The sequence below is a fragment of the Trichophyton benhamiae genome, assembly GCF_000151125.1.
Source record: "Trichophyton benhamiae CBS 112371 chromosome Unknown contig01293.0, whole genome shotgun sequence".
NCBI classification, from domain to species: domain Eukaryota; kingdom Fungi; phylum Ascomycota; class Eurotiomycetes; order Onygenales; family Arthrodermataceae; genus Trichophyton; species Trichophyton benhamiae.
The window spans coordinates 1,789,422-1,811,837 of record NW_003315113.1 but is presented as its reverse complement, the minus strand read 5'-3'; the positions used below and the strand labels follow the sequence as shown (position 1 = coordinate 1,811,837).

Sequence of the window (22,416 nt, the reverse complement as noted above, 5' to 3'; positions counted from 1 at the left end):
CGCCGGGATGGCTCTTCGCCAGCCAATACAGCGGATAGCACAGCTGCAGCGGGCTCAGCGCGACATCTTCGTCACTGCAGCCGGTCCGAATCTCTATACATTCGACGCCCAGGATGGTGCCCAATTGGACGTTTGGCCTGCTCCAGCCGCTGATCAAAACTCCCTGTCTGGAGAAAACCAGCCGTTAACGAAAGCCGAGTCCACCCCAGACCGCGCGGGGACACCACCGCCAGAAAAGAAACGCAAGCTCTCACCTACCTCAGGCGCAGCCAAGGATGATACCAACGCTCAAAAGTCCTCCATTACATGGACTACCATACCGCTGCTTCTATGTACGCCATCAGGTGAACATGTCATCGCAGTTACTGCCGAAGACAAGTGTCTACGGGTGTTTGCGATAGGCATTGACGGAACATTGAAACAGCAAAGCGAACGGTCAGTCAGCGGTTTCTCTACATTTTTGCATACAAGACATCACCAAATCTAACTTCTACTGCAGAGGCATGCCCAAACGACCCTGCGCACTTGCACTGGCGCAGAACGACTCCGTGATTCTCTGCGGTGACAAGTTCGGAGATGTCTACTCTCTTCCCCTCCTCCCTGATGAAACCGCCAAACCATCCGCTGCTGTAAAAACCCCTACCCCAGCAGAAGAACCAAAAGCATTCAAACCCTCCGCCAACCCCCTCACAGTCCACACAAAGAAAAATCTATATTCTCTGCAGCAACAACTGCGCTCGCCAGCCGTCAAGCGTGAGAAAGTCGGGCCTTCATTTGAACTTAAGCTACTGCTTGGTCATGTGTCCATGTTGACCGACCTGGCATTCGTATCATTTCCAGCCGAGTCACGGAGCTATATTCTATCCGCGGATCGCGATGAGCACATTCGTGTCTCGAGAGGATTGCCACAAGCGCATATCATCCACGGCTATTGCCAGGGCCACACATCCTTCGTTAGCAGACTGTGCATCCCCTCTTGGTCTCCGGAATTACTCATTTCTGGCGGGGGAGATTCCTATATCATTGTCTGGAACTGGCGAGAGGGCAGCATACTGCAGAGAATACCTTTACAGCTGACAAGCCAGAGCATCCCAGCGGGTATTGCGGTAACTGGTATTCAGGCAGTATCCTTTGAGGGCGATACCGATTTATACCAGCTGGCTAAGGGAGCCATTCTTGTTTCCATTGAAGGGTGAGTTTAAACACTCTATCTATACAAATGATCGTCCTTACACTGACATATATCCAGATCGCAAGAAATACTCTCATTCAGTGTCCAATCTGATAACACTCTAGAGCCACTCCCATCGATTAATGCATCAGGAAATGTCCTCGATGTCACTAACCTGGATGATAAGGGTACTATCGTAGTATCGTCCGATCATGTTCATGAACCAGGATCAACCACTCAGCAACGATCCAGTAGTGCATCACCAGGCATGCCTTTACAGCAGTTTACAACCACTGTAGATTCTGGAGGCCTTAGGTGGGAGGAGTCTCACCCCCCCGCCTTAAGTAAAATAAACGCCTGTTCATCTTTCAGCTTTGATCTTCCCGGAGATGAGAAGGAGAGACAGAAGCAGTTGAAGCACCTGCGGGAATCACTGTATTATACGGGAAACCTCCGCAAAAGCGTGCGGGGTGAGGAAGAAGAAAAGTAGCCATTAGATATATAGTATTGCTGATAGATTTTGATCAATGACATTTGATACCCTTTCTACAGCTGAGGTCATTTTGCATGTGGGTTAGTCTTTAATGCGTAGGAAATGTTCCGTCATTCCCGAACAACTTTGTAGTTTAACTTAATATTGACTTTGGGGATATTTTTCAACTTCCTCCCTTCAACATCACCAACTCCAGCACATTATTCATGCGATCAACCAGCCATGTCTAACCAATTCGCACCTTTGAAGAACGATCTTCTACTCCGGGCGGCTAGAGGTAAGCCATAAAATACACCACTACGCCGCCATTGACCCCACAGAACAACTGCTTACCCCTCTGTAGGCCAAACCGTCGAGCGGCCGCCGATATGGATTATGAGACAGGGTGCGACCTATCTACAATTCTAACAGGAGTCTACATATCTGACCAGCTCTAACGTTCTCCATTAGCTGGCCGTTACCTACCCGAATATCATGAGGCCAAAGGAGACAGAGATTTCTTCGAGTGCTGCCGCTCACCAGAAGTTGCATCAACATTGACCCTGCAGCCCATTGAGCGCTATGCAGGGCTCATTGATGCTGCCATCATCTTCTCTGATATCCTCGTCATCCCCCAAGCAATGGGCATGGAAGTCGAGATGATTGATAAGAAGGGTCCTTCATTCCCATCTCCGCTACGGACACCTGAGGACGAGCAGTACACACAGGTCCTGAACCGAACGGTCGACGTGACGACGGAACTGGACTACGTTTATAAAGCTATTACTCTTACAAGGCAGAAGCTGGAAGGCAGGGTACCCCTTATCGGATTTGTCGGTGCCCCATGGACGCTGTTATGCTACATGGTTGAAGGAGGCGGAAGCAAGATGTTTGCAGCCATCAAGACATGGATATACAAATATCCCGATGCATCAAAGAAATTGCTGCAGAAGATCTCGGAAGTGTGTGTCGAGCATCTCGCGCAGCAGGTCAAGGCTGGAGCACAGATGATTCAAGTGTTTGACTCGTGGGCTGGAGAACTTAGTCCACGGTCCTTTGCTGAGTTTTCGCTGCCATACCTACGATATGTCTCTGCCAATCTGCCCAAAAGGCTGCAAGAGCTGGGCCTGGAAGCTGTGCCCATGACTGTTTTTGCAAAGGGGGCCTGGTATGCGCTGGACGAACTGTGTGAGTCTGGATATAATGTCGTGGGGCTGGATTGGCAGCATGATGCCGCCAAGGCACGAGCGGTTGCGAATGGAAGAGTGGTTCTCCAGGGCAATGCGGACCCGGGATGCCTGTATGGTACAAGGGAAGGGATAACGGCTGTTGTGGAGGAGATGGTGAAGAGTTTCGGAGGCGGGAAGCAAGGTTGGATTGCCAATCTGGGACACGGTACGTACTGCTCATAACCGCCCTCTCGTTTCCGCTGTAACTGGTACTAATGGTTACCCACAGGAGTTACACCCTTTGTCAAGCCGGATGATTTGAAGTTCTACTTTGAGGAGATACATCGACTAACCGCTGCTTAAGAGCCTAAATATTAAGTAAGTTGTTATTAGTTTGTACATACGGAGTAACCATGGCCTGTCTAAAATAAATGTGAACTCTGCGAGCCTCCAACCATATATAATATGCCCCCAACTTCTCCCTCTGCTTTGCTCGCACCTCAGGGGCAGCTATTCACCCCCCCCAAAAAGCGCCGGGTGTCTCTACTGTAGAATCTTGCCTTGCTGTATAAACTGATTCTGCCAACCCCCCTCCCCCTTCCCATTCGGGGAAACGCCAAGCCTATTTCATCTTACCTAAGCGCGTGTGACTTTTGCTTCTTTTTCTTCTTCTTTTGGCAAATCTGAACCTCACTTTGTTTTCTTCTTCTTTTCTTCATCTCTGTCGTCCTCTGGAGCTCGTTCAAGCCTCAATTCGCGGCGGCGTTCAAGTGCTGCTTCTGCCTGGTCGCTTTCGGCGCTGCTGAGTCAGGCCGTGGAAGCGCAGAGAAAGCGCTGGAGAGCCGTGGAAGCCTCCAGAACCGCAACGCCACATGCCTAGCAGGGGCGTTGGGTATGGTACGGTAAGCTACTTGATCATCATATTTCGGCGCACTCCCTCCTCTCCTCCCGACATTGCTAACAAGAATATAGCTGCGACACTTGCACTCACGGGAGAGACAGCTTCGACGATCCTATCCCAGAAAAAAGCGTTGCTTTATCCCCTGTATTTCACGAGATATTCTTTACTGCAGTCTCTTCCAATCTTGAAAAAAGTACTGTGGCTGAACTGGTAGTTACCAACGGAACACTTGACCCACCGCGGGCCTCGCATCCTCTCTGACTTTTTTTTCCCTGCCGCCGTTCATCATCTTCAGCGTCGGCGTCAATAAATCCATCGGTTTAATATACCTTCCACCCTCGCCCTTCCTCCCTCTCGACCCTTTCGACCCTTCAACTCCTGGGTTTTACTTCCAGAGTCATCACACAACCTCCTTGCTGGTCTGGTTGCCTCCCTTCATCACAACTTCCATCATCAGACCCCCTAGAGAAGCAGCAGCCTCGCTCCTAGCCTACCGCGTAGGAATTCAACTACCCCTCTCAAGTCCACATATTTATTATCTTCTCCGTCTTTCTCCATCTCAGTAGACTCTTCAGCGAGTCAATATGGTGAAAGAAACCAAATACTATGACACCCTAGGGGTATGCCGCCATATGCCAACAATAATCTTTAATCAAAAAAGAAGCAAAACTGACCTTTCTAGGTTGCTCCAACAGCCACAGAAGCAGAGCTCAAGACCGCCTACAAGAAAGGCGCCTTGAAGCATCACCCAGGTATGTATCTATCCTTTTTCGCTGGGCTTATGTTTGCGCTAACAGACCCGGTTAGATAAAAATGCGCACAACCCTGATGCTGCGGAAAAGTTCAAGGATCTCTCCCACGCCTATGAAATCCTTTCAGATCCCCAAAAACGTGCCCTCTATGACCAGTACGGTGAAGAAGGCCTTGAACAAGGAGGAGGTGGCGGCGGCATGAATGCCGAAGACCTCTTTGCCCAATTCTTCGGCGGCGGCGGCGGCGCTTTCGGCGGTATGTTTGGCGGCGGAATGCGTGAAACCGGACCCAAGAAAGCGCGCACAATTCACCATGTGCACAAAGTCAGCCTCGAAGATATCTACCGTGGAAAAGTCAGCAAACTCGCTCTTCAGAAGTCCGCTATCTGCTCCCAGTGTGATGGACGCGGTGGTAAGGAGGGCGCCGTCAAGACTTGCGGACCCTGCAACGGAACCGGTATGCGTACCATGATGCGCCAGATGGGACCTATGATCCAGCGCTTCCAAACTGTTTGCCAGGAATGTGGTGGTGAAGGTGAAACTATCCGGGACCGCGACCGCTGCAAGCGCTGTCTCGGAAAGAAGACTGTCCTCGAGCGAAAGGTCCTACATGTACACGTTGACAGGGGTGTCAAGACCGGCCACAAGATCGACTTCCGTGGAGAAGGTGACCAAATGCCAGATGCCTTGCCCGGAGATGTTCAATTCGAAATTGAACAGAAGCCACATCCCCGATTCCAGCGCAAGGATGATGACCTGTTCTACCAGGCTAATATTGACCTTCTCACTGCATTGGCTGGTGGTACTATTAACATTGAACATCTCGATGAACGATGGCTCAGTGTGACCATTGCTCCAGGCGAACCAATTACACCAGGTATGTCCCGTTCCCATTATAATATATTCCTTCTTAACATCTAATACTAACCCGTCTTGTTCCGGTCAACAGGTCAAATCAAAGTGATTCCAGGCCAAGGAATGCCGTCTTACCGCCATCATGACTTTGGAAACCTCTATATCCAATTTAACGTCCAGTTCCCAGAGAAGGACCAGCTACAGAACCTCGAGCTACTCGAGAAAGTTCTACCACCACGTATGACCCAGGAAATGCCACCACCAGACAGCATGGTAGAAGACTTTGTCTTGGAGAATGTCGACAGCAACGGTGGCCAGGCCAGGGCCCAAGGAGCGGCCAGAGGAGACGACGATGAAGAAGACGGCATACCGCCTGGTGCGGAGAGAATGCAGTGCGCATCCCAGTAAGCAGAACGAATGAAATTCCAGGCGATGCCCATGCTTGGTGGTGCCATGAGGTGTGATGGTGAAGTGTGCGATGATGCGTTGAATGATAACGAACTGAGAAACAAAAAAAGAGATATCAAATGTGGTCGGTGGTCGGGAAACTTATAATTTCATGCATTCGATCGGCGAATTATTATTTTTTTTACTTGCTATTTCTCTCCCTCTTCTATGTTTCTTGCGACGACTTCCCTGATCCATTTTCTATTTCGTTGCTTTCACGCCCTCATCGAAGTCTAATTCAACCCCTTTTACTTTGTGCTTTTATTATTCTTGTTCTGTTTGTGTGCTCGAAATAGAACGAATCCATTTTCATGATTTTACTACTGATCCTGTCTTTCGTCTGTCGTCTGTCGTCTGTCACTGGTGTTCTTGTGTCTCTCTAAACATAGTGTAGTGAACTACTTTTCTACAATATTTGTAACGGGGAGAAGATAGAAGATAGGTGGTATATTATGCCTGATCTGAACAGCACATATGTGTGGCCGTCTACTTCCTTGGTTGCTCGATTGGTGTTAATTATTGTCTTAAGTGTGTACTCTATACATATAATCCTTTGGTAATTAATCCCTATCTAACGCATTTCAGCGCAGGGCCCTAGCATATGGTTCGTTGTAGAAAAGACTCCAGTGAGCTAGTTATGCTAATGTTTGACCCTTACAGGAATGGTAACGGACGCTAGATAACCTAGAATAGAGATGCGTGTTAACGCGGACTCTAAACTAGAGAAGAATCACCCCGTCTGGTTGATATAACCACAATAGAACAGAACACTATTGTTACCGACTGCTCGGAAGGGAATATGCCTCCTGGATCTTAACGTTTCGAGCAGGGACACAGATAGATAGGTTTGGCGACCCAAGACCTATCTACCCTTGGCCAAAAAGCAGCATAGGGGGAATGCCTCAGTGAGGAGCAGGCAGTTGATACTCCTATCTGCCGGTGGGATTTGAGGGGAATGAGATTAGAAATCGCGAGTGGAAGATGAAGGGAGCAAGTTTCCGATGATAGTCCCGATACATAAACAACCACGGAAGCTGGCTGAACCAGCGTTGATGGAATAGGATATTGATGAGCACCCAAGCATTTATCTCATCTCAAATATGAGGTCATAGTTCCCTGGTTGTTGGACAGGTCATCTCAAAGGTATGGATTAAACGGAGAGTCTCTCGCCGTTCGATCGGGTCAGCAAATGGTTGGAACACGAATTACGGGACCATAGGCCCTGCTCGTCCACCTGCTGTTTCTGGGTCAAATGTTGATGCTTTTCTTCACCAACACCACCCGTGCTAAGATTGGAAACTGATCAGGCCACTCCGTCGAGATCACAACTACACACTGACAGCCTTACCATTCGCAAGGCGCACATCACTATGTCTGCGAGGAGGACATAGCTACGAGTCTCATGGAGATTCTCGTGGAGGTTGTGGCGGACGTTGAGTTTGCAAAATTCGCTACTTGCGGTAGTGATAGCTATACCCAGGCGGGAACATATCCGGAAAACAACATATATACTTGTGGGGTAGAAGGGGGTAAGGTAGTCAGAACATTATTATATTGTTGTAATAATAAATTCTGCCTACCTTCTTGCTCGTGTTTCGCTTCTTAGCTTCCGGATGTCCGCTTCCATGGGCAAGTTGGGTCATTCATAATAATGGCACCTGCAATATACACTCCTAGTGCGTTCACGTCATTTTGGGCCCATGGGAATGAGAGACCGGGATTTTCTCATGCACGTTTCTTGATCGTCATTCAAAAGGCTATGGGGGTATCATAACCCGTGGGATATTTGGGCGACAAGGACTGTGGAGTTCTTCGATATGTGCCTGTGTCCTGCTCCGGCGGCAGCGCCTCTGTAGTCGTGAGCGGGCGGGTTGTCTTGTCAAGACAAAGAAGCAACGAAAACAATCAAAACAAACTCAGGGCCAAGGAACATATGGCGGCACCAGAGATGCCTAAGTCAATATCAGGGTTTAGGCCAAGGGTCGGGCGGCATTCTAAACATGGTTGTCTAATTCGTGGGGTATGAGGCAGGGCAGGGGATGATTCCAAGACCTGCCCGTCCGTTTCTCGTCCTCATGCCATGCGACATCATCAGGAATAACAGCAGACGGGAAAATATCCTACCACCATGACGATCGTCGAGTGCGAACCTCATCGAGTAAAGAGCTGTCGGTGCTTGCGTTGGTATTTGAGCTCTGGGACTGTTTATCACGCGGGCGAGGTCGATCAGATATAATTTTGGGATGCGCCAGGTAGTCCACAAACCTCTTCGGAGATGGATGGGACGCTGCAGCCAATAGGAATCACGGCACCTTCCTCCCCCCCCCCCCCCCCCCCCACGTCTATATACGTTAAAGGCTGTATTGGTATACATAAGTATGTTGACTGTAGGTGCAGATAAACAGGGCAGGAGACGAGGTCAGTCTCACTGGCTTTACAGTGTTCTCCATAGCTGGTGTTAAATATCCAGCAGAATGCTCCTGGCGCCTAGAAAGAGAGAGAGACAAGCTCATCCAAGAAAGCGATCGCTGACGCCCTTCCTGTGGCTTGCTTGACAAGACAAGCCTGACTCGTCCACCGACATTTCCAAGAGGGCCTCGAGTTAGTTGTTCTTGTTCTCTGGGGAAAGAAACAGCCAAGGTCGCTTATAGAGGCCAAGATGAAGCTTCTCCGGACAAGATACATTATTTTGGCAGCGCGCGGCATTAGCCTATGGCAAAAGTCCAAAAAAAAAAAAAAAATCAAGAGAGTTGAAAGGGGGAGGTGACAGTTCCTGTGCCAAGGGGATGGGAAGTCGTTTCTTCTTCGCGAGCAACTTTCGAGTTTCCAAGCTGTGTTGTGTCTTCCGTGTGGCCCTTTGAGCAGCAAGCCCACAAGCCACATAGTTATCAGTCAAAAAGCAACTGTGCGACTTTCTTCTTCTTTCCCCAGAGAAATGAATGCAGCGATTCCATCCAGCACGTGAATTCTGCATAACAACGCAAGCTGGTGCGACTCTTTGATAGGCGGGTGGTTTTCCCCGAGGGAAACACTAAATATAGGCCCGTATTATTGAAATAGAGTCGGCCCAGCAAAAGGAATCCTCTCTGTCCAAGAGATGTTGCACATCTCCTCCAAAACCAAGATTGGGTTTAGTGGAAAAAGCAAGGTGAACCTGCTGGCAACAAGACGACTGATTGAAGGAGTCGCAGGAAGCAGAGAAGTACTCCGTACGGTGCTCCGAGATGGCTGGCGTCACCCTCGCCCTCGGAGGACCTGCGAGATGTCTTGCTCTCAGCAGGTAACTGACTGGGCCGTGTGACATCCCTCTCGACAGCTGGTTATCTGCTGGAGGGGCATCAAACGTAGATATAAATACTCCGTACTCCGTAGTTAAGTACAGAGGTACTCCGTACAACTGTAATCAGAAGGGCGTTACTATCGTTGCTATCGTTGCTGTCAGGGGGGTCAGCCGCACCCCCCTGTCTGAAGGAACAAGAGCTCATTACGTACGTCTTTTCCATATCTCAGCGCGGCCGCCTGGTTAATACTCTCGTAACTATTCCCGTACCTTAACAGTACCGGCAGAGCAATAGAGTTTTCGGCAGATTTAGGTTTGCCCGTGGCAGTTGCTTGGGCTTCCACAGCGAGCCGGCGATCATATCGTGGACGATGGAAGTTGTCTTAACTCCGGGGAGAGAGCAAGCAGGGCTTGGGGAATAATAATGATAATGACGGCCGGAGGACGCAAAATGCCCCGAGGAGCAGGAGTTCCGCAGCCACCCCGGGGATAGTCGATGCTGCTCTTTCCGGGCAACCCGCCACTAAACAGCAGAGAAGGATATGGCGGTCGGCGGCTTTGCTGTCGTAAGTAAGGAGATCTGCCCGGAAAGGGCTATGGTAGGCATGGGCGGGTGGCACGCATTGCTCGTTTATCAATACGATAGGCCCGACCTCTGCGGGCGTTGGAAGACTGCAAGGAGATCGACTGCTCGGGCGAAGCGCAAACCATCCAAACACACAACAAATATGCTGCACAGCGAATATCAGTTCACCGATATTTTTTTTTGTTTTGTTATAGAGCAGGGCACATAGCGGCACCTCCTTTTTTTCTTCTGTGATCTGTTCACATTGCCATTGCAAATATGGCCTCAACGTAAGCCGGAATATTGCATCGACCTTCTGTTTACATGCAAGCGCACAAGCTGCACGTCCAGCACAACATCCTTCTTGAAAAAAAGGACTTCTAACGTCCAATCTTCGAGGCAACAACCGAAAGCAGAAAAAGTAAATAATGCAAAAATGTGTAATACGAGGACCAGATCGATGCTTTTGATGCCTCATTCATTCTCGGAAAATTCACGAGTAAATATTGCACTATCAAGCGAACACTTCATGACTGTCGCCAGGAATTTCGGTTTTTTTTTTTTTTTTTTTTTTTTTTTTTTTTTTTTCCCACACCACTGTATGCAGTGTTTTATTGAGTAGAGGCGCTCGGTGGATGAATGATAGCCTGTTAAACTGTTAAGCCATTTAGCGAGTAATCAGCAGACGAAGAAGTTTAGCTGTCTAGACGGCTAGTAAATTGCACGGGGCCAGGGCGAAATGCAGGAAATTGTTTGCTCAATATGACAGAGAAACAATCATAAATGTGATGTTGGTGAGATATGAGATATCCAGGGGGGGCCAGGGAAAAAGCATGCCATATTAGGCTGAGACAACAGATTGCAGCCCTCAGTGCAACATTCATCGCGCATACAAGCAGGTTATTCTTCTTCTTCAAGACTGGTGTGATGCGAGGCTATGATGACTTGCTTTACAGTCAAGCGCAGCACAGGAGGATGAGCGAACAGGACGTGTTCGCATCCGCTTCCTCCCGTCTCATCCAGTTGTCCGTCCAGGCCTCGGTCTCAGCCCATGTATCCTAGAATAGTCTCTCCGTGTTCCAGGCATATCAGGGCCATCGGGCCTGATATACTCAAGTAATAATAATATCAGCGTTGCATGGGAGATATTATTAAGTTAGGCTAATACATATATAGCTGGACGAAGCCCACTCATGGGATCTGGTCCACCTGTGTCAGAAAGACATTCGCTTGGCCGGGCGCAGATCGTGCCTTGTCAGACTGGCTCTGCTTGCGACGGAGTATCCATATTAGAAGAGAAAAAGCAAAGAGAGCTTCCGGTGTGCAAAATTCTAGAACAAGTTATCATCGCACGTTGAGAGAGGAATCGGGTGTCTGGCGAGACCAGATATTTGCCGGACATTATAGCTGCAAGGTCGAATAAAATTAGTCAATTTCCCTTTGATGTCGAGGTATTGCATTGCGGCGGTGTTACAGCGCTACTGGATGCATTTTTGGTTGTCTAGAACATTGTTTCGTACCACTTGTCGGCCCCCTTTTATCGTTGCTGCAATGTCGCTCCTATGGTCACGATTTAAGGTGTAAAGATAGATTTCGATTAGGGCTGGTTGGCCCAAACATAGACTATTTTTCTCGTGCAGAGTATTAAACTGGCGCCAGGGTTGCAAGACGTATTCGGGACGACCGTGGCCCGGATTATACGAGTGTTCGAACCATTCCCACCGCAGCGTTTTACATCTCGTTTCAACCGACTCCTTGGTCCATTATTGATTATATTATCTGCTGTCGAGTGATCACCGCCTCAGTTCACTGTTCCGGAACATTTATCGATAGCTTCTTTCCCTATTATCGTCCGGCGAGTTCGACTGCTGCATGTCAGTTACGCAGGATTATTCTGAATCACGGCGTTGTTATCCGCATGAGCCTATTCTGACTCCATGCGGCCAGGGTAGTTTCCATCTTCTGTGACACTGTCGAGCAGGCACCAGCAGATATTTAGGCAGTGGCAACCTGATATAGGGGTTCACCATGCCTTATCCTGTGCCCCCGCCCCCTCTATAGCACGTACACCCTTTGGTCTATAGATTTCGGGCTTGGTACTCCGTACTTGGGGATCACTTTCTTAGGAATCTGGAGGACGCCTCAAGACCCTGTGAGTGGCAAGCCAGGGCTTGGTTTAGCAATCAATACTGGGATAGCGATGTCGCATGGCGATACGAAGATATTTGGTGGGACCATATGAATCACGATACAGCAGAAGTGTGCATCAATGCACGACTATAGAGTGCCGAGATGGCCATGGGTGCCTTTGATCCAAGAATTGATTCCAAGTCATGTTGTAGCCGCAGCTGTATTTTCCCGAGAGACGAATTGTCAAACAACCTAGTTACTCCGTTCTATCCGATGACTCCTGGTGAAAAAAATGTGAAATGGGTCCCGATATCTGAATATCACCCAAGAAGAGGAAGAGGGATCTTCTCTTGATGAAGGGTTCTCCATGAGCCTACGTTCCAGACAGGCATTTGAAGGGCTGATGATGTGGAGAAAAGGAGGGTGAGATTCACGTTCCGCTGATGGGAGAGCGATGAACCGATGATGAACCATGACTGAACCAGATCTTCTTCAAGGACGCTGGCCAACAAGATGATTTCTATGACCCCCCCCCCCCCCCCCCCCCCCCCCAACCGGCAACCCGGTTATACCGTTCTCAGTACTCCGTAGGCGGCCACTATCGGACGGCCTTGAGTGCGACACCGTTGCGCAGTGCATCAATATTCGGGCCTGAATGCTGCATTTCCTTGTTGTACAGGAGGGAATTCAAGCATTTTATGCTTTCAATCAATCCTGGGCGTCGATGATAACCGGTCAAGGGGCCAGGGGTGGACAATTCCATCTATCCAAAAAAATCTTGTCTTTGATCCCTGAGTGTTGCCAAGGTAGTTACTCGTGTTGAGTATTCTTTCGTGTTTTTTTGAGTCGAACGAGGGCGGTGTTGACAGCATGTCACTCTGTACAGATATGTCGGCAGTTGTTTCAAAACGGGAAGATACGATACGGCATTTGTGACAGAACCTCCCTTGTAGAAAATCCCTGTCTGCCATGGGCGAAAGAGTACCAAACGCCGGGGTAGGGGTTCGTGTTGTGGAGATCACGTTTCTTGTTCCTCTTATCTCGGCCATCAGCCGTGCAAAATATATGTTGGCTGAATAATATTTGGATGGAACCGTTCCCTTTCAATAACGAGCGAACGAACTGTCCGGGCCAGAGGATGACCAGTCAAGCTATGGTCAGTCAATGACCGCCGAGCTGATCAGACAGGGAACCCCGATCAGACAACTTTTCGTGAGTTAAGTAATGGCAACTCTGGCAATTAATTCCAGACAGCGCAAAACGCGGCCTGGTGACCGAGCAGGATGCCTTTCTCCTGCCCAACATGCCAACTGCCGACTGCCAGCCCAGGCTTAGGCCTGCGCAGAACCGGAGAGGCACTCACTCCCTTTGACTGTGTAGCTTTAAGCAGCAGCTTCGTCGTGTGAGACTGTGGCGGCGGCGCCGCTTGATTCTCGATTGGTGTGGGTGTCAGCAGAGAGACGACAAGAATGTTGACACAGCAAGTTAAAGCACAAACGCCTCCTTTTTTTTTTGGCGAGAAAGGCGACCAGGGCGATAACTAAAGCCAGGTTCTGCAGCCCGCCAGCTCCGTTTGCTCGCTTCGTTGTCGTCTTTTCTTCTTCTTCTTCTTCCTCTTCCTCCTCTCTCCATCCTCGGTCTCCAGGGAATCCAGGTCACATGATAACCCGCTCGTTGATGCCGACTGCTGGCCGATGTGGCCGTATATACCCTGTAAAGTGCAACGTGATGGTGGTGTTTCGGTCCGCAAGGGAAGGGAAATGTTGGCGTATCGTGAAACGGCCGGGTCGACCCTGATCTGCCTCTCCCTGGCCTTTTTCTTGCAACCTTTCTAACCGCTAGTACGGCAGCCAGACAGCTTAGCGCATTAGCCTCGTTGCAAGACCCCTGCTTGCTCCAGGATTCTCCATATATTATGTATAGTTAGTTATCTCTTGTCTGCATAAAAGCAAAAAGCAATATGGAACCCCGAGAGGGAAAAAATAGGAATACGGAGCAGTCCCCCCCATAACCGCGCCAAGGACTCCTTTCTAAGCCCTGCAAATTCTTATCTCGAAACCCCCTGTTGAGATCTGCCCTGTCTGAGTTGTTGTTGTTGTCTTGGAGTATCATTTCAGCCCATCCCATACACGAGGTTGCCACAAGGTTGCGAAACATCGCTATATTTGTCGAACCGCACTGTAGCAGTAAGTAAGTTGTCCGCATACTTTCTCCGGGGAGCTGAAAATTAGTCATGTGTATCAGGAAATTCTCGACAAGTTTCTCTGAGCTGAGCGAAGCCAGTAGTATTATATCTGCTGTCCATGGACGGAGTATCCATCCATCCATCCATCCAGACACCCCCGTTGCTACGTGACCAGCACGAAGGTTAGCGACCTCACGCATCATCTGTACGATGTCGTAATAGCTGGCGGATGAGCTCGTACGGGGTCGGGGAAAGTGGCTGTCAAACCCCATCCCTCTCGCCTGAGATGTTTCTTTTCTTTTGCCCTTTCTTCTTTGGCATCTTTCTCTCTCCATTTCTGCAGACCGCCCATACCACTGGGAGGTCTGATCGTATAGTTATCCTCATCGTATTTTGTGGATCCCTCACCAGCATCACTGGTCTCCTCCCCTTGGAAGAGGACTGACTGACTGGATCGGGGCCACGGGAGAGATTCGCCTCTCGGGCCTTGCTTGACTCAAAACAGGCCGTATATATATATACTTTGGATACACGGGGGTTGGAGAAGGAAGGGAAAAGAGGCTCGCAGGCCCTGCCACACGTAGAACAGCAAAAGAAGCTTGTCGAATCCGGTATGATGCCATCCTCTGGCGCCTTGGGAGAGCTTGAGTTCATCCTATAAGCTGCGTTGACTTAACCTTCCTTGGCGTACAACACTGGCTGATAGTCTTCGTTTGAACAAGATATCGACCAGAGGCTTGATATCGAGTAGCATTTCTTAGCTCTCACTGCCCTGTGGGCGTCGACGAGACGAACTGCCCACTCGGCGCCTATATCTGGGCGATATCAAGCTCTTTTTAGGGGGAACATCGAACGTTATGAAAATGCTTGGTTGCGATCAGCCTCCAGACTCTCCAGGCATCGATTTCTCACCCCCAGAACCGTTGGAAGGACAGGCAAACTACCTTCGTGTTCAGATTTTTGCTTTTTTGCTGCCTCTGCTTTCCATTTTTATTTTCTTCTTTCTTCAGCTTCACCACCCTGCGACTGCTCCAGTCCCTTTTGGTAAGAGACAGTCTCCCTGTATCCATCCATCCTTGTAGCGGTTATGGCTGGAAATTAAGCTTGTTGCCTATCCCTCCGGCCTAGGACGGCATGTACTAGTAATAGATTTTTGCAGATGCTTAGTGACCCCCCCTCCTCCACTTAGTCTCATTCTTCCTATTTTTGCAGTTTGAGGGAAACAACAGGTGCAGCTGTGTGATCCACCATCCTGATGGCTGCGGCGACACTTTCTTCTCCCTGACGCCCTCGCCTGGAAGCCTTCGACCATGTTTCGCTGTACGGTCAAAGGCGGAAACTGTGGACTGTCTCCCTGGGTTTCCGTGGCCCATGGTTCTCCACTCCCTTGCACTGTCCTGTCTGGCCCGTTTCCCATTGATTGCGTGACTTCCCGCCAGTCGCAGGAGGTACATGCTCCGCCAGGAAAACCTCGTTCTCATCGATCTATAACTTAAATTCACCTCTCAGGTCGAAAGGCCGTAGCAGGAAGTTCATAAATATGGTCCAGTCCTCCACTGTCTCGATCCTCCTCTAGGCTCCCTTCTCCCCCCCCTTTCTTTCTCCTTTTCCATTCTCACACCTCCTCTTCTCTTCATTCATTAGCGAGCTGGTGGGTTGTAGTCCTTCCAAAAGGGATTCGACCAGAGGAACTGTGCCTGCCTTCCCCAGGGCCATTTTCAGTTGTTGGAATAGCATCTTGTATCAGACTGATAATGGGCACTCGCTAGACCTCTCGCCTTTCCAAGAAGATCCTGTTGGTCATTGAGCCCGGTAGCTCTACCTCCTCACCTCTCACGAAACCAGAGCATTCAATATCGTCCTTGCATTGAGACGCTCTCCTCCGGAACGTTAACCGCTTTGGCTCTTCCTATCCTCTCAAGAAACCACTCCGGGGAAAACGAGGTAGCAGGATAAATACATCTAGCTGCAGGTCCAGCTTCTGTTTAGTATAACATCTTGTTTTACCGATCAATAGTTGCTTCACACAATGGCGTCTTCCGAGTCTCCCGAGTACCAGACGAAGATGCAGAAGTTGGGTGCCGGCCTCAAGAAGGTCCTGGGCCTCAAGGACGAATACCCTGCTCCCACTGACCCCGTGACCCGTGGAGAGTCGACCTTCTCTGTGCAGTCGGCAGAGATGTACTTCGACCAGGACCCGACGACGATGGAGTACTTCCGCGAGCTCACCCCCAGCGGCGAGGATGTGGTCAGGTACCTGACCAGTCTGTTTCCGTTCCTTAACTGGATCAGCAGATATAACCTCCAATGGTTGGTCGGTGATCTTGTTGCCGGTAAGTGCTCAATAAGGACCCCTATCAATGTCTATGCATCACTAATAAACGACCATAGGCTTGACTGTCGGTGTCGTCGTCGTTCCTCAGGGTATGGCCTATGCTAAACTCGCTCAGCTTCCTGTACAGTTTGGCCTGTATTCCTCCTTCATGGGTCCCTTGCTCTACTGGCTCTTTGCTACTTCCAAGGATATCGCTATTGGTGTATGTATATCCAGGCGTGATATGTTTTTTCTAGTCGGAAACTGACGAACTGTATAGCCTGTTGCCGTTGTCTCGACCCTGGTTGGCCATATCATCGACAAGGCAAAGGTTGAACATCCCGATGTTCCCCCAGAGGTCGTTGCGTCCGCCATTGGTATTGTCGCTGGTGGTATCATTGCCTTTATTGGTTTGATCCGGTGCGGCTGGATCGTTGACTTCATTCCACTCACCGCCATATCCGCTTTCATGACTGGGTCCGCTCTTAGCATTGCTTCCGGCCAAGTACCATCCCTGCTCGGGCTCAGTGGCTTCAACACCCGAGGTACTACCTATGAAGTCATTATTGGTTCTCTCAAGCATTTGCCAAGTGCTAAGATCGACGCTGCTATGGGACTCACTGCCCTTTTCCTCCTTTACTTTATTCGCTCGGGGTGCGCCTACATGGCCAAGCGTCATCCTTCTAAGGCGAAGGTCTACTTCTTTGCTTCTACGCTGCGCGCAGTCTTCGTCATCCTTCTCTACACCTTCGTCAGCTTCTTGGTTAACCGAAACCACCGAATGAAGCCAATTTTCAAGATCTTGGGCGTTGTTCCACGAGGTAAGTAACAATTAGGATGGAGATGTTCAAAGTTATTATAATACTAACATGACTGATAGGCTTCCAAAATGCTGGTGTCCCTGTCCTTAACTCACGCGTTCTGAGCACATTCTCTGGTGAAATCCCAGCTTCCGTCATTGTCTTGTTGCTTGAGCACATTGCCATCTCCAAGTCGTTCGGTCGTATTAATAACTACACCATTAACCCCTCCCAAGAACTCGTCGCCATTGGTGCCAGTAATATGCTTGGTCCATTCCTCGGAGGATACCCGGCTACTGGTTCTTTCTCCCGTACTGCTATTGCCTCGAAGGCTGGAATTAGAACCCCATTTGGCGGTGTTTTCACTGCTATGGTTGTTCTCCTAGCTATTTATGCCCTCCCAGCCGTTTTCTTCTATATCCCCAACTCTTCCCTCTCCGCCGTTATCATCCACGCTGTTGGCGATCTAATTACTCCTCCAAACGTTGTTTACCAGTTCTGGAAAGTCTCTCCGCTTGAGGTTATTGTCTTCCTTCTTGGTGTCTTCGTTTCTGTCTTCTCCACCATTGAGAATGGTATCTATGCTACCGTTGCTTTCTCCTTGGCTATTCTCCTGTTCCGCCTTGTTAAGGCGAAGGGTGAATTCCTTGGACGTGTCAAGGTCAACTCCGTCCTCGGCGACCATGTCCTGGATAATGACGGAAAGTATGGCACTTTTGATGACAACTCGGGCATCCCTGGAGGATCAAGCAGTCGCAACATCTTCCTTCCTCTCAGCCACCGCGATGGTTCTAACCCCGATGTTCAGGTTGAACATGCTTTGCCTGGTATCTTCATTTACAAGTTCTCTGAAGGATTCAACTACCCTAATTCCAACGGTTATCTTGATGACTTCGTCGCTCATATCTTGGCCAAGACTCGTCGCACTAACCAGAATGCATATGAACGTATGGGTGACAGACCATGGAATAACCCTGGACCCAAGCGCGGCGAGACCGAGGCTTCGACTGCCGATCTGCCAACCCTCAAAGCTGTCATAATGGACTTCTCCTCCGTTAACAATGTCGATGTAACCTCTGTCCAGAACTTGGTTGATGTCAGAGAGCAGCTCGACCGACATGCCGCCCCAGATGTTGTCCAGTGGCACTTTGCCCACGTCAACAACAGGTGGACTAAACGTGCTCTTGCTGCTGCTGGTTTCGGCTACCCCACCTCCCCTGCAGGAGCTGAGATCGCAGCTCCACGCTGGAAACCAGTCTTCAGCGTTGCCAGCATCGATGGATCCAACAGCTCCACCGGCTCACTTGAATTGGACCCCAAGCACACCAGTAGGATCCATGACGAAGAGATTGGAACCATCACGCCAGCCTCGCAAGCACCCACCGAACAGGTGGAGATATGCAAGGATGGTGTTTACCACAAGGAAATTGAGAAAGTTAGCGGCTCTCGAGGTGCTGTTGTGAACAGCATGAACCGCCCTATGTTCCACGTCGACCTAACCAGCGCTCTACAAAGCGCTACCGCTAATGCCCTGCAATGATACCAATTTGCTGCATAAAAGTCTTCACACGAATACGTTGATAGAGTTTCGTGTTTGAACGACATTTCGTGCCCTGTTTCTGCTTCTTTTTGTCTATATTACATATACTCTATTGTCGCTTTGTGGGTTCTTTTCCCTCTGATTTTGGATTAGATACTATTTTTTCTGTGTTTTATTTGTCTGGAAATACCTCTCAGCGATTACATGAGGATGTTGGAGTTAGCCTGGTGCCTTCGAGGCCACTTAATTTAGCCTCGACTCCCCTACTTACATATAATGTGGGGCACGAAATATATATATATAAATATTATATATTATACATACTTTTACTTCATTTATCATTAAGTCATTGATCTGTTGCTTATTGGTGAGTAACCATTTTGATTCTAGAGATCTCCCCCTTCTCGAGTGAAGGTGCTCTCTATTCTCGCCTATCTCGTTTTCTTGTTGCCCTAAATGAGGCTCAGCTGCAGCCCCAATACGAGTGTTTTCCCTTTTTAGGCTAGCGAAAAAGCTTAAATCAACTTTCCCCCTGGCGCATGGTCCGAGCTTCCTGCTGACTTCGCAGTGATTGCCAGAAGAAGTTAGTTTCATTGTGAATTAATCAGCACGCTGCCCTTCTGTCTGGGCTGTGCAGATACAAACCCTTTACCATTTTTGGTAAGAGTTGCGACCACTCGGGGTTTCAACTTATACAGCAAGCTTCTCTTGATATTATGTTTCAAGGGCAGAGAAGCAGCTGGCCAGATGGGCCCCATAGCTCTCTTAGCTGTGACAGTAATGTTTCTGCCTGAAGCCTCATTTACCAACGAAGTACCAACACGTTAATCCCAGCTGACCGTGCCATTGACTGCCTACCTCCTAAGATGGCTCACCTTAGCAAGGCAAACCCACGGGGTGAGAATGTCTGCTTGCGATGGCTCATGTGTACCATATTGTTTTGCCCTGCAGCTGAAGAGTACGGTCGTCACCCAAATGGTTGGTTGTGGCCTGTCTGCGGTCAGTGGCTGTACACACAAGGATACTCGTATCCACACCTGCGCACCAAGCTTTTTCGGAGCTTCAAAGGGAATTTGATGGAGCTATCTCGTTATGGAAATTGGCTCGTATCGAGCCAGTCAGGCCATGATATATAGACCTATGCCTATTCCTCCGGAACGCACCTTTCGTCCACCCACCACGATATCAACAATATTATTCCTCAGTGCAATTCATATAGGATTAGCCATAACTCCCCGTTTCATCTCATTCCCCTCTACAATTCGGTACACAAAATGCTTATATATAAAGCAATCAAGAAGCGCCGCGAAGAAAACCAGCCTAGTTCTGAGCCAGCCGTTCATTCAGAGAAACACAATGAGAAGAAGTTGTGTTCACATCGTCTAGGAAGCCAAAGCCAAACTTCAACCTCACCATTATTATCAAACACATCAAAGCAGACTTACATTCACCCGGAAGCCGGGCCTCTTGAACCCCAGCAGGCAGAAGCCTCCCTCGAGTTAGCCGATTTAAACCAGCGATCTCAAATACAGGCGTCAGGGCCATGTGAGTTGTGTAAAAAGGAGAAACATAACGCCCGTGTTTACCGATGGAAGTTGATTGCGGGCTTATTGCTCCCATACTTCCTAGCATCCGTGGACTTGACCATTGTCGCTGCTGCATTGCCTTTTATTGCATCTCACTTTAGTATGACCCCTTTCAGCTTCACTGGTTTTTCAGAAGCCTCTTCTAACCTCATATAGACAAGTTGGATCAACTCAACTGGATTGTAACGGCCTTTACCCTTACTTCAACGGCGTTCATTCCTGCCTTTGGCCAACTATCCGATGTCTTTGGCCGCCATTTCGTTCTACAACTAGCAATGTTTCTTATGCTCATCGGCAGCGTTTTATGCGCTGTTGCCCCATCGTGGGGTGTCCTCTTGCTAGGTAGGGCATTGCAAGGAACAAGCGCATCGGGTATCACAAATTTGATTCAGATAATACTGGCCGATAAAGTCAGCCTGAAAGACAACGCAAAGAACAGTACCATCTTCCAGTTCGTTGCTGGAATTTCCTACAGTGTGGGGCCTATTATCGGTGGGTAAGTTTAACCCCTGGGTTTTGTGTTCTTAGTATTGTTGATATTGTTGAAGCTAATAATTGAATAGATATCTAACAAATGTAAGGAGATTTTTGATCATCTCAGGGTATTTGCTTACTGACCACGGAATTAATAGTCTAACTGGAGATACTGTTTTGTTTTGACTATACCAGTGAGTTCCTCAGCCCAGTTTCAGGGGAGTATGAACTAAACTGCCTACCAAGGTTGCATTTTTTGCACATTTCATTATATACTTTCTGCTACGCAATGAGTTGGTACAAGGAAGCCATTTCACAAAAGGGTCTCGACGCAGCAGCTTCTTACCTGGCCTGGCTACTATTGATATCGGCGGCACTTTTCTATTTGTCTTTGGCGTTGGCCTGATTATTCTTGGTACTGCTTGGGGTGGTGTTACATACCCATGGACCCATGCGGCCGTCCTTACTCCACTGGTTATCGGGTCGATTCTTTTTGTTTTCTTCTTTGTCTATGAGTACCTACTTGAACCCGAACGTGTATTTGGCCGTCTACTTCCTCAACAGACACCTATGATACCCTCGGACATCATCAAGAATAGGGATACTATTGTCTTGGCCATTATCGAATTTGCAACTGGTGCTGGTAAGTCCACTAGCCAACGCTATAGAATCTCTACCATATCTGATACTAATATTTCAAACCCCTAAAGCCATGTTTTCTGTTTTCTATTTCATCTCGATCTACTTCACCCTTGTTGAGGGTTACGAAGCTGGGCGCTCTGGCCTCCAGTTACTCTACTATATCCCGGGTATTGGATGTAAGTTATCCGCATAACAAATCTACTTCTATAAACAACTGCAACTAACTCTGAGTAATAGTTGGCGCTTACTTTGCCATGTTCACCTGCAATGTCTGGCCGGCACAAACATTCGTTCCCCTAAGTGTGGGCACTGTAATCGAAACAGTTGGAATCGCCCTCCTGACCTGGGCAACCACAACTCGAAACATTCCTGTCGTTAGCGGAATGATGGCTGTTGCTGGCGCTGGAACAGGAATGCGATTTATGCCGGCCACACTACATGTGGCTGGAATCTGGCCCGATAGGATTGCCCCTGCCATGTCCATCATGAGGTTCAGCCTGCCTTTTGGCGGAACACTTGCGTTGACCATTATGGGCAGTGTGTTTAACAACAAGATGGCCGAGATCTTCCGACCTGGCAGTGGTAAGGGAGGCCTGGACCTACATAATACGGGTCAAAGCCTGGAGGCAATTGACAAATTGCCCCCGGATATCCAAAACTATGTGCGCAACCTGGCGAAGAATGCTGTGATGTGGGCATTTATTTCAATTATTCCTATTATGGCAATCAGTCTAGTGGCCGTATTCTTCCTTGGAAATGTCTGGATCAAGTCTAAAAAGGCCAAGGAGGAGGCTGAGAGGAAAGCCGCAGAGGATGGTAAGATTGGGGAGGCTATTGTTAGCAGCGAGGTTATCCAGGTCCCCTTCCTGTGGGCTCTTATTACGGTAAGTATCTAACCATGGCCCTTTCACATTTTGGGTTTTCATTCCTGACACATTTTTACTAGGGCACCGTTGAAGTCAACAAGTATATCAGCACTCCCCTTTCAAAGGCGGAGAAAGAGAAACAAGCATATGCTGTGCTCGAGGAGAAAAACAAACTTCGAGCCCTCAAGAAGGACAAAACAGTTAATGCAGAGGTCTAGGGTTGGATCCTTCACGATACGGTCACTTGGGCCGCTCACACATACTCCG

The 22,416-nt window shown here is 48.9% G+C and overlaps 6 protein-coding genes across 6 annotated transcripts; 5 read left to right on the top strand and 1 right to left on the bottom strand.

Annotated features, from left to right (window-relative positions):
* Positions 1 to 7: 7 nt before the first annotated feature.
* ARB_04598 (tRNA methyltransferase, putative) lies at positions 8 to 1,661 on the top strand (the record flags this gene model as incomplete). Its single annotated transcript, XM_003017669.1, has 3 exons — positions 8 to 435; positions 500 to 1,192; positions 1,250 to 1,661. The coding sequence occupies 3 exons, from the start codon at positions 8 to 10 to the stop codon at positions 1,659 to 1,661; spliced, it is 1,533 nt and encodes a 510-aa protein (XP_003017715.1).
* A 225-nt stretch (positions 1,662 to 1,886) lies between these two features.
* On the top strand, positions 1,887 to 3,175 carry ARB_04597 (uncharacterized protein; the record flags this gene model as incomplete). The annotated part of the gene is made up of 3 exons (XM_003017668.1): positions 1,887 to 1,941; positions 2,115 to 3,038; positions 3,102 to 3,175. 3 exons carry the CDS (start codon positions 1,887 to 1,889, stop codon positions 3,173 to 3,175), a joined length of 1,053 nt encoding a protein of 350 aa, XP_003017714.1.
* Positions 3,176 to 4,297: 1,122 nt separating this feature from the next.
* On the top strand, positions 4,298 to 5,728 carry ARB_04596 (uncharacterized protein; the record flags this gene model as incomplete). The annotated part of the gene is made up of 4 exons (XM_003017667.1): positions 4,298 to 4,333; positions 4,396 to 4,465; positions 4,521 to 5,342; positions 5,415 to 5,728. The coding sequence occupies 4 exons, from the start codon at positions 4,298 to 4,300 to the stop codon at positions 5,726 to 5,728; spliced, it is 1,242 nt and encodes a 413-aa protein (XP_003017713.1).
* Positions 5,729 to 14,188: 8,460 nt separating this feature from the next.
* Positions 14,189 to 14,581, bottom strand: ARB_04595 (uncharacterized protein; the record flags this gene model as incomplete). Its single annotated transcript, XM_003017666.1, has 1 exon — positions 14,189 to 14,581. The coding sequence occupies one exon, from the start codon at positions 14,579 to 14,581 to the stop codon at positions 14,189 to 14,191; it is 393 nt and encodes a 130-aa protein (XP_003017712.1).
* Positions 14,582 to 15,956: 1,375 nt separating this feature from the next.
* Positions 15,957 to 18,581, top strand: ARB_04594 (uncharacterized protein; the record flags this gene model as incomplete). Its single annotated transcript, XM_003017665.1, has 4 exons — positions 15,957 to 16,260; positions 16,319 to 16,464; positions 16,522 to 17,062; positions 17,122 to 18,581. 4 exons carry the CDS (start codon positions 15,957 to 15,959, stop codon positions 18,579 to 18,581), a joined length of 2,451 nt encoding a protein of 816 aa, XP_003017711.1.
* Positions 18,582 to 19,855: 1,274 nt separating this feature from the next.
* On the top strand, positions 19,856 to 22,367 carry ARB_04593 (MFS multidrug transporter, putative; the record flags this gene model as incomplete). Its single annotated transcript, XM_003017664.1, has 7 exons — positions 19,856 to 20,267; positions 20,324 to 20,663; positions 20,837 to 20,863; positions 20,980 to 21,284; positions 21,310 to 21,459; positions 21,521 to 22,167; positions 22,230 to 22,367. The coding sequence occupies 7 exons, from the start codon at positions 19,856 to 19,858 to the stop codon at positions 22,365 to 22,367; spliced, it is 2,019 nt and encodes a 672-aa protein (XP_003017710.1).
* Between the last annotated feature and the right edge of the window lie 49 nt (positions 22,368 to 22,416).